This window comes from Lolium rigidum, chromosome 1 (genome assembly GCF_022539505.1).
Source record: "Lolium rigidum isolate FL_2022 chromosome 1, APGP_CSIRO_Lrig_0.1, whole genome shotgun sequence".
Classification (NCBI taxonomy): domain Eukaryota; kingdom Viridiplantae; phylum Streptophyta; class Magnoliopsida; order Poales; family Poaceae; genus Lolium; species Lolium rigidum.
Window position 1 is genome coordinate 3,062,123 of NC_061508.1, and position 10,726 is coordinate 3,072,848.

Here is a 10,726-nt window from a genome sequence, read left to right on the forward strand (position 1 = left end):
CCCGCTGTCCTCTAAAAAATTGTAATGGATCCAGTTGTAACCTCGGGTTTTTGGCAATAAAGTTGTTCAGGCTGACGTAAGCCCGCCGTAGTCCTGGTACAAAAAAAAAGTTTCCGCCTCCAAGCGTGTGAGGTGTCATCCAGTTAATTTAAAAGGTCTAGGGCTCTAGGCCTCCAGCTCCTCCCACTTCGCTGGCGTGATGGACCGGTTCTCGAATATTCTTTCACTTACACCATTGGAAAAGAATCACTAGTTTGTATGGGATCAAGAAACCGATTTTATACAAGAAGAAAAGAATGTGTCTATCCCGTATCTTATGCTATGTACATTTCACAACCCAAACGCAACAAATCAAATTGTACTATACTACTACGGCTATCCTGTGAACCTGTACGTTCATGGATTTCTGTGAAGCTGATCCGGCAGGAATCTCAGGACAAGATGGCCGCGGGGGCAGCGAACGGGGCGCAGTAGAGGGCAAGCGCGGTGGCCTCTGAGTCCATACCTTCACCGCCGACGTAGCTCTGCCGGCCGGTAGAGTACCGGCAGGAGCTTACGGGGCTCTTCTCCACTTCCCGGCCGCCGCCATGGCAGTTCTGGCAGCGGGCGCACGCGCATGCGAGGGTGATGTCCAGGACGTCGTTGTCGTCGGATGCTGAGGCCGCGGCGGCCTTTCTGAAGGAGGCGATGCCGCTCCGGCAGAGCGGGCACGGGATGGTGCCGGCGAGCCCGGGCACCTCGTAGGCCTTCATCACCGTGCACAGGTCCATTGCGCACTTCAGGCACAGCTCGTGCCCGCACACTGCACATTGAGGTGGGACGATCATCGTCAGTTCATGAACAGGTCTGGAGTCTGGACAGCAAACGAACAGAGCATGGTCGATCGTACCTTCGGCGGCGACGTTGCAGGATCTTTCCAGGCAGACGGAGCAGGCGTCCTCGTGGTTGTCGTCCTCGTCGCTTGCAGGGATGAACGGTGGCGAGGTGGTGGCGTGGTCGGCGGCGATGGCGAGGAGGGAGGGCAGCGGGAGGGAGAGGTAGGCGGAGGGCGGGAACTTGGGGACGGTGAGGTGCGACTTGGGCGACAGCACGTGCTCCAGCCAGTTGCAGTTCCACATCCGGGCCACGTCCACCGCCAGCCACCCGTTGCAGTTGGCGGCCATCCTGTCGGCGCCCCTGGACACGAGGATCTGGCAGCACTTGACCTCGCCGCCGGAGGCCGCGTAGTGCAGCGGCGTGCTCCCGGCGCCGATGGCCGCCATGGGCGCCGCGGCGATGGGGACAGTCTGCGCGCCCAGGGCCGCGTGCTCGTCGATGAGCAGGTGCACGCAGTCCACGTGCCCGTGCAGCGCCGCCAGGTGCAGCGCCGTCACGCCGCCGCTCGCCGCCCTGTTCACGTACCTGCAGAGCGGGCGCGACGGTCAATCGATCGTCGCTGATACATGAGAAAAAAAAACAAATGTATCCGGTGATCTGATTCGGAGCCTGCTTGCTCACTTACCGGACCCTGTCTCCAGCGGCGCCACCGCCCGCGTCCGCCAGCAGCAGGCGGACGCACCTGACATGCCCGCCGGCCGCCGCCGCGTGCAGCGCCGTCCGGCCGCTCAGACCGTCCGCCTTCCACACCTGATCAATTCAACCACACGCTAAAAAAATCAGAAACAAATTCTCGTTCGATGGTCAGCAAGAACAGCAGGATAGCGATTGGTTGATTCCATGGTTCTTCAGCAGAGGAACGTACATTGCATCTGAATGCCAGCAGTGTCTGGACAACCTCCCAGTGCCCTGAACGGCACGCTTGCATCAGCGCCGTCTTCAGTTGAATCATGCAGAAAAACACAAGCAGAGTAAATATCGCAGGATTTCTTTACCGAAGTGGGTAACTAAAGGACAACCTATTTACATGCAGTGCAGATTAAAACATGGCATATGAAACCTTTTAATTTGTCTGCTACACTCTTTCTATGCAGATGCACAAAATTATTGTACGGTATTGTTCCATAAAGATATATTAAACCAAACACTAAAACAAACCAAGACAAGACACAACACGACCGAGCAGCGTTGCATTGACGAGCTCGATCTTGCGAGGTGTCGGCGTCAGTCAGAGACTGGCACACAGTTGGTTGAGGACTTGAGATTGAACTCGAGATAGATCATATCGACCCATAAAATTAAATTCATGAATAAGATCTAGAAATGAAATGCAGTGGGTAGCCGTTGGGTCTTGGGTGTTATTCAGTGTTCACCTCACTGACCTGTCCGTATATGTTCCTCGCGTTCACGTCGGCTCCGTTCTTCAGCAGCAAGGCGGCGATCTGCAGCACAGGCAGTACATGAACAGTGAGTTTGTTATCAGATCCTATCATCATCACAAGTTATGGAGGCGCTCTGAGCGTAGATTTTTGTAGCACGAGCTAGACATAGCTCATTTTATTTTTAAACTAAAAAACGTCATCTTAAAGTTATACTGAATTCTAAAAAAAATCCTAGATGTAGATAATGATGTATTTTATCAAAATGCAAAAAACAAAACTCCAAAAAGCTAATTTTGACTATGCAAAATGAAAATCTTGAAATTATGCATGGTTCATATTTTCAGATGTCAGATTTTATCACTTTTGTGCAACCAAGGATATTAGGTTTTTGGAGCTATTTTTTGCATGTTGATAGAACACTTCATTATCTACATATGGAATTTCTTTTGGGAATTTTGAATCTTTAAAATTCCTTTTTATATTTTCAAAAACAAGCTACGTGTAGTTTGGGTACACTTGTTTTTTAAAAAAAAAACAAGTCAAAAGACTTGCCATTTTCATTGATTAAACAAGAGCTCTTTTTATCTCGTACGCAAAACCTTAATTGGCGTGACACGTCGATCGTCGAATGAACTAATTAGGTGGAAGTAAATTGAATTGATCATCTAGGGCTGCTCTATAGAAGGATTAGTGACAGCGGTGGAATTGAACAGTTAAGCGGCCGGTGGATATGATCTGAATTTGTCAAAGTCCTTGTGATGCTGTTCTGAGACATGGATCAATGGATGGATGCGTGCAGCTTTGCTAGTTGGCTGTACTATTGATTAATTAGCGCTTGCTTTATCGGTAAATGTCAGAAGTTCAGAACAGGAGCTTGCTTCATTTTTTTTTCTCGGACATGCAAAAGCTGATCTAATTCCGCACGTGTGCCTTAAGCAGCTAGCTGGCTGGCTGGCGATGGATATGATCGTTCGAACAGAATTGTCAAAATCCCTGCTGTGATGCTATTCTGATGCGACGGCCATTAACACATGGATGCAGGCAGCTTGGGTGTACATATATTTGCAGAAATGTATGTACTTTCCTCCGTATGACATGTTGATAAACCTTCCAGAATATTCGACTATATTTTCTTCAGTGGTTTTTCAGACATGAACTTTCACATATTTTGACTTCCTAATATAGGAAAATTAAAGAATATCACGCTACATCTACTTTTTAACAATAAATTTGGCATCGCTGTCCAATGTTAAATGTGCACATATATATACCCTTCCCTCGACGTACACGACAGGAAAACCGAGTCAACAAAAACTTTTTCGGTCGATCTACCAGTACAGATCACCACATTCTCACATCGGGTGTGACAGTAACCCCAAAGAAATTCAATTAATTACTCTGGAGCCACTTGCGTCCGGTGGTACATCTCTCTAACAGCGACTCTTGCCCCTGGTTTTGCCACAAACCGAAATGAGCCGTGTCGCTTTGGAAGTTAGCCAGCCGGAGGTCTATTCAGACGGTACCGTGTCAGCTTGTCATCAAATTATTCATGTCTGGTTAAAGCTACGGTGATTCTGCTAGTAGATGTGTGGCTACAAAAAGGCAACGTATTTTTTTCAGAGATGGATGGAAGATTTTAAGAACTATAGTTCCTCCGTTCGGAAATATATAAGTGACTTGGATTTATCTAGTTTCGTATGTATCTAGATAAATGGAGGTATCACAATTTTGAATTCACTTCACTTTTATCTTTCCCATTCTCACTAATATACTTCGCTACGATGAAATCTGCAACATATACAATCGACCCGCAACTGCCTACATATGCCGCTAAGATGATCAATTTGACTAACTTCATCAACAAGACACCCAGAAATCACAGACAACCACACCAAAAAATCCTTATCATGTGCTATTTTCGATGCCTTCTATTTTGAACTCTATCTACGAGACTATATACCTCCTGTCTATATAAGAGGTTGTGGAAACATTTGTACACGCTGTGTTGGGTGCTTCTAACAAATACCACCTGATGTGATGCAGGAACTAAGTTTTCTTTCCTTGGTTTGGACTCTAATGCATTATGCTAGAGCTCTCCATATTGAAACAAAATGGCTAGCTAGCTAGCCAGGGATTCAAATGGAGTAGATCATTATTTATCTTTGTTTCTATTTTTGCTTCCTTCTTTCTTTCGTGAGAAGGGCGGCGTTTTCTCCCATATGCCATTAAAAAAAGTGACGTGACCTAATTAACTACTGCTATTTGCGAATCAACACCAAAAATCTCGATTAATTATGCGATATATACTCGACTGAATGAACCGGTCGATTCTTGACCACTTATGCTTGTTGCTGGAAACCTGCTCCCCGGCCGTATCAAGGACGAATCTACCACATGTATGGCCGGATCAAGGACGAGCCGGCCGGCTGGGTAAAAGACCGTGGAGAAAATCGATCGGCAGAGTCGTCGTTGCCACGAGCATGCATGTGTTCGCTAGTGCGTACGCGCAGCTAGGTACGTACCTCGTGGTGGCCCTTGGAGGCGGCGAGGTGCAGCGGCGAGCTGAGGTTGCCGAAGGTGGCCGTGCATCTCGCGAGGCCCGGGTCCGCCGCCAGCAGCCGCCGCGCCTCCGCCGCGTCGCCGTCCCTCGCCGCCGCCGCCAGCCGCTCTCCCAGCCCGGCGCACCCCAGCGCGTTCCCCATATATGTATGATCGACGCACACCGGCACCGCCGCCGCCTGCCGTCGTTAGCTGCCGCTTGGTAGCAAGGGGAGCTAGCTCACGGGCGAAACGTGAAGAGTTTGGCGAGGCCGGACGGCCGGCCGGCGGAGGCTAGCTAACACTCCGGTTGTTGGTAAAGGCGGCTACTGAATCTTGGTGAGGTGTGAGAGCCTAACACTATGACGAGACACAATATATATTTCTGCCGTGGATCTATTTCTCCCCTAGCTAGTTTTGTATATGCACTCTTCTGGCTTAGTGTGATCATGACCCATACATATGAGAGATTTTTCTTCTTCGCTCTCTACGAGACTGCGACTATGGGTATGAGGCCACCAGGTGGGCACTAGCGTATTGATTAGTTGTGCAAGGCCTATTTTGCACATAAGCCCCTGCGCATTTGTGGATTCACTTGCCCTAGAATATTTTTTGTGACACGGAGGAGTCTATTAACCATTTATTTTTCGCTTGTCCCTTCGCCAGTTTAGTTTAGAGATTAGTACATTTAACCTATGATATTCCTCCACCTGTTAATGTTACGGATATATTCGAAAATTGGCTAAATGGAGTTGAGAAGTACACTAAAGCTCGAATTCGTCTAGGTGTGTGCTCTAGTTTGGGTCCTTTGGAAATGTAGAAATGATATGATCTTTAACAAGATTGAAAGTCAAGATCCGGCATGTCCGGGTGACCCACAGATGGTGGTGGTGGTATATGGCCTAAAGGGCGGCCCAGTTGCTGTTGATTGAAGATGGATGAAGTCCAGCCCAGGGACAGGAGCCGGATCCCAACCGACCTATGCTAGTCAGATCCATGACGGTCCATGAAGTGTCCGGATCCATAATGACCAGTTAGGAACTAGGTGTATCCTTAATGTATATTCCGTAGTTAGGCATCTTGTATTCCGACTAGAACTCTGTAGAAACCCTAGATCTGTGCGCCTTTATAAGCCGAATCCTGGAATCCCTTGGGGCACAACCACAACTTATTGTAACAACGCGAAAGCGCCCAGATAATTCTAGATAAGCAAAAGTAGGCATGTCTTCGAGCGGGTGTTCCGAAGCTGGGTAAATCACGTACCACCGTCCTGGTAGCTCTCAGCCCAATGGCCCCTACTTTTTCTCCCCTCCGTGAGGAACCCTCCTTCGGGGTACCGTTGATTAGGCAATGACACTTATCTTCTTCCAAAGGCGCAACGAGCACCTATGGATTCTGGATGCGGCTGTATGAAAATGGTTGCTCGGGCTATCTACAACTAGGGTTGATGGCGGCTTACTAAAAGATTACATGATGCTTGAGTACACTTTATTTTTATTCCGCTAGTTGATGTACACCTTATGTGACCCATGAGTTATAAAACTGAACCTATGAACCTCTGAATAATGAAATAAATAGCTCTGAGCATCGTTTCGACACAAAGGCCGGGCCTTCGCTCCCCATTTTGAAAAAATAATATAAAAAAATAGTTGGTAGAATTAATCGGTCAACTAGAGGTGAGATTGAACAACCTCTACAGTTCCTTGAGAATTCCATGTAATATTATCATGGTTGTCAATCATCGAGTGAAAAGGTTTTTTCGAAATGGCACCTATCACTGCATCAATCGATGCACACGTACTTTTGTTGCATTATTTAGAGTTTTCAGACTCGTAACGTTTTACAACTCATGGATCACACATGGTGTACATAAAAAGTAGCCAGCAAAAGAAACGAAAAGGGAGTACTTACACATCGTGAACATGTCTAGCAAATGGCTAGCCACCCTGATTGTAGATAGCATGTGCAATCGCCTCCAGATGGCTGCATCAAGAATCCATATGCACTGTTGCGCCTCCAACAGAAGGTATGATTGCTCAAGGATCCAGTAAGTAGCTATATAGATAACCTGTAAAGAACGATTGGTTCCACCCTTATTAAAAACATATCATTTCTATAATTCTACCAAAGCCCATAGCAAAGCACAAACGCCTATATGACTATGAGTTTCAGTTTGCTTTTCAACTCCATTGAGCCCATTACCGAACATATTAGTAACATCAGCAGTTGGGATAATACTAAAGGTAAAATGAACGACTCTCCAAATTAGACGAGCAAGGGGACACATGAAAAAAGAGATGACTAATAGACTACTCAGAGTCACATAAAACACATTTCTTTTAACCATTCCAATTTCCCTTAGCGATATTATCTTTTGTGGGGATAACTTTAACATTATAGAGAAATGTCATTGATTTGCTAAGATTGTGTCCCCTAACCAGATATCCTCCCAAAAGCAAGAGTTCTTTTGCCATTCCCTACTCTAAAGGAACCTCTATTAAAAAACTCATCTCTGACTCTCATTAACCCTTCTCAGAATTGAGAATTAGGTTGTTTAGCTGTCACTTGTGACAACGTCTTATGTTTAAGATATTTGTTATGCAGCTGCTCCTACCACACACCTTCATGTTTAAAAGGTTGTATAGCCACTTACTGAGCAAACATTTATAATGTTGAGCACTTCAAACCTAAGACCATATTGGTCTTTGGGTCAGCAGATGATGTTCCATCTAGTCGGTATATATTTTCATTTGTGTTGGTCGCTTTGCAAGAAAAAACGAGGCTGATAGAAATCTAATCATTTTCGTACCCCTATAGGTATCTCCTAGAAAAGGTAACATGAAAATCGGCAATCTAGTTAGACCATAGTTTATAAGCACAAGTCTATTTCCATATGATAATAATCTTCTTTGCTAGCAGCCCAACTTCTTCCCAAAACGAGTCTCCACTAGGTTCCATTTCTTTATTTAATAATCATCTATAATGGATTGAGGTACCTAGGTGTCGAAAAGGAAGAGACCAGCTCCACATCCGAAGATTTTCTTATATTGCTCCTCCATCTCCTTGGCCTTTCCAAATCAGAAATTTTCACTCTTATGAAAATTAGTCTTGAGTGCCGAGAGCTCTTCGAAGATACACAAATTAATTTCATATTAACAGCCTTTTCTATATCGTGTTCCATGAATAGAATTGTGTCATCGGCATATTCTAGTATTAAAACTCATCTCTCAACTAAATGAGGTATGCGTCTACCTACTTGAACTTCTTCCTCTGCCCTTGTAATACAAATAGCCATCATATCCACGACAATATTAAAAAGTCAAAGGGATAAGCGATCTCCTTACTGCAAACCCTTTATAGTTTGGAAATGGTGTATAATATCATTATTGTCCTTAATTTCAACATATCCTCCCTCAACAAAATGTGCAATCAAGTCACAGCACTCAGGTGTGAAATCTTTCATACACAATGTTTGCTGGAGAAAAGATCATTTAACTTTGTCAAGTGAAAAATATACCTCAGTAATGTACGATCCGATGAGGCTCGGAAGGCCTTGCCAATAAATGAGTGGTGACTTTATAAGTTGCAATGTGTTCTCAACTCGTCAAGTCCCAAGGTTGAAGAATGTTCTGAGAAAATGAAAGTGACATGTAAATCCAATACGCCTTGAGTGTCCTGCAAATAGAAAACGTCGTGAGACTAGCTAAGCCCTTAAATAGAGAAGTTCAATGGAGAAATGTGAAGAGTCAATCCTAGCACCAAAGAGTCAACCTATGATGTTGTAGTTGTTGTGCTAATGGCTGAGCCGGGCAGCTAAGCTGGCAAGCAAAAAATCTAGTGGCACCATAGAGAGATCATCCTTAGATTGATATCGTGAATATGATGCAAGTACTTGCCAGACGCACTTAGGCACTAACTCACGGGTGCAACTAAGCTAGTGGATCAAGTTTCTCCACTTGCTAACATCAATTCCTTCTCTTTCAGCCACTTGCATTTCGTGTACAATCACCGGAAGGAAACCCCAATATGGTTAATTTTATCACCTTCCTTGTTAGAAAACAAAAGGGTGGTGGTTAATTAGCCAATGATTTCTGGTCATTTTAGTATGTCCTTTTTCTAATATGGAGTTTTGCTGGTTTTGTATACCTTCTCAAAACAGGCTTTCTTCCCGTTGTATTAATATAGCAATTACACGGTACAAATGTAATGTGACACCATGTCTCAACTACATTAAGTGTCAATTTCTCCATAAAACCAAAGGAAACACATGAAAAGAATATTGGGTCCCAACACCACAGAAATAAGTTACTCGTTCAGCAGAGTACACCAACTAATGCCTAGTTTTCACTGTTGCTCTCTACGATTTCTTTCCACACAAAAAAAGAGATATGTCTTGAAAACAACTTCCTTCATATACCAATGATACGTGGGGAAATGGAGATGTTGAGTAACATATTGTATAGATATAGGTCCCCGTGTCTACATGTAGAGAAGGGTATTGGAGATTGCACAGCACCAATAGGGCCGGCTGCTCGTATATATATAGGCGGACACATGTACAATTACAGGTACAACCCTGAGAAAACACGGGGACCTATATCTATACAATATGTTACTCAACACCCCCCGCAGATCGAAGGGTCGGCACCGACACACGGACTGGAGCGAAACTCAGGAAAAGTCGTGGATGGCAGTCCCTTCGTCATGATATCGGCAAATTGCTGAGACGTCGGTACGTGAAGAACTCGAACGCGACCGAGGGCAACTTGCTCACGAACAAAGTGGATATCCAGCTCGATGTGCTTGGTGCGCCGATGATGAACGGGGTTGGCGGAGAGGTAGACAGCCGACACGTTGTCGCAGAAAACCACCGTAGCCTTGTCAACGGGACAAGATAGCTCGGACGAAAGGCTGACGGAGCCATGTGCACTCAGCCACAGCGTTGGCCACGGCGCGGTACTCGGCCTCGGCACTTCGGAGCGGGACACGGTGGGCTGCCTCTTGGAGGACCAAGAAACAAGCGACGAGCCGAGGTAGACACGGTAGCCGCTGGTGGAGCGGCGCGTATCCGGGCAACCCGCCCGGTCCGCGTCGAGTAGGCGACAAGGTCGGTCGACGTCGAGGGCGAAGCATGCAATGTCAAGCCGTAGCCCATGGTACCGCGGACGTAGCGGAGAATCCGCTTCACCGCGGCCCAATGAGCATCCCGAGGAGCATGCATATGCAAGCACACCCGCTGCACGGCGTGCTGGAGCTCCGGGCGCGTCAGTGTCAAGTGCTGAAGGGCACCGACGATGGAGCGATAGAACGGCGCGTCGGACGCCGGCGACCCATCAGCGGCGGAAAGCTTGGCCTTCGTGTCGACGGGAGTAGGCGCAGGGTTGCGGTTAAGCATCCCGGCACGCTCGAGAAGCTCGTGAGCATACTTCCGGCTGATGGAGGAAGAATCCGTCCGCACGTCGGACAACCTCGATGCCGAGGAAGTAGTGAAGCGGGCCAAGATCCTTCAACGCGAACTCAGCGCGAAGGCGGTCGGTGAGCTGTCGAAGGAGACCAGCGGTGGAGGCTGTCGAGATGATGTCGTCGACGTACGGCAGCGAGGTATGCCATGTCGTTGCCGGTCCGGTAGACAAACAGGGACGCATCGGAACGCGTGGAGCGGAAGCCCAGCTGATGCGGGAAGCCGGCGATGCGGCTGGTACCGGGCGCGGGCGCTGCTTCGATCCATACGGGGACCGAGAGAGCAAGCACACGTCATCGGGGCGCTCGGGGTCGACGAAGCCGGTGGGTTGGCGACGGTACACCCGTTCCTGCGGATGGCCATGAAGGAAGGCGTTGGAGACGTCCATCGATGCACGGGCCACGCACGAGACGCGGCGAGGTGCAGCACGGTGCGGATCGTGCCCGGTTTGACAACCGGGGCAAACGTA

General features: G+C 47.2%; 1 protein-coding gene across 1 annotated transcript; it reads right to left on the reverse strand.

Moving 5' to 3' along the window:
- Positions 1–200: 200 nt before the first annotated feature.
- LOC124666227 (probable E3 ubiquitin-protein ligase XBOS36) lies at positions 201–5,284 on the reverse strand. The gene is made up of 6 exons (XM_047203579.1): positions 4,781–5,284; positions 2,259–2,318; positions 1,742–1,813; positions 1,502–1,626; positions 890–1,401; positions 201–802 (listed from the first exon to the last, which is right to left on the reverse strand). Exons 1-6 carry the CDS (start codon positions 4,958–4,960, stop codon positions 432–434), a joined length of 1,320 nt encoding a protein of 439 aa, XP_047059535.1. The 5' UTR covers positions 4,961–5,284; the 3' UTR covers positions 201–431.
- Between the last annotated feature and the right edge of the window lie 5,442 nt (positions 5,285–10,726).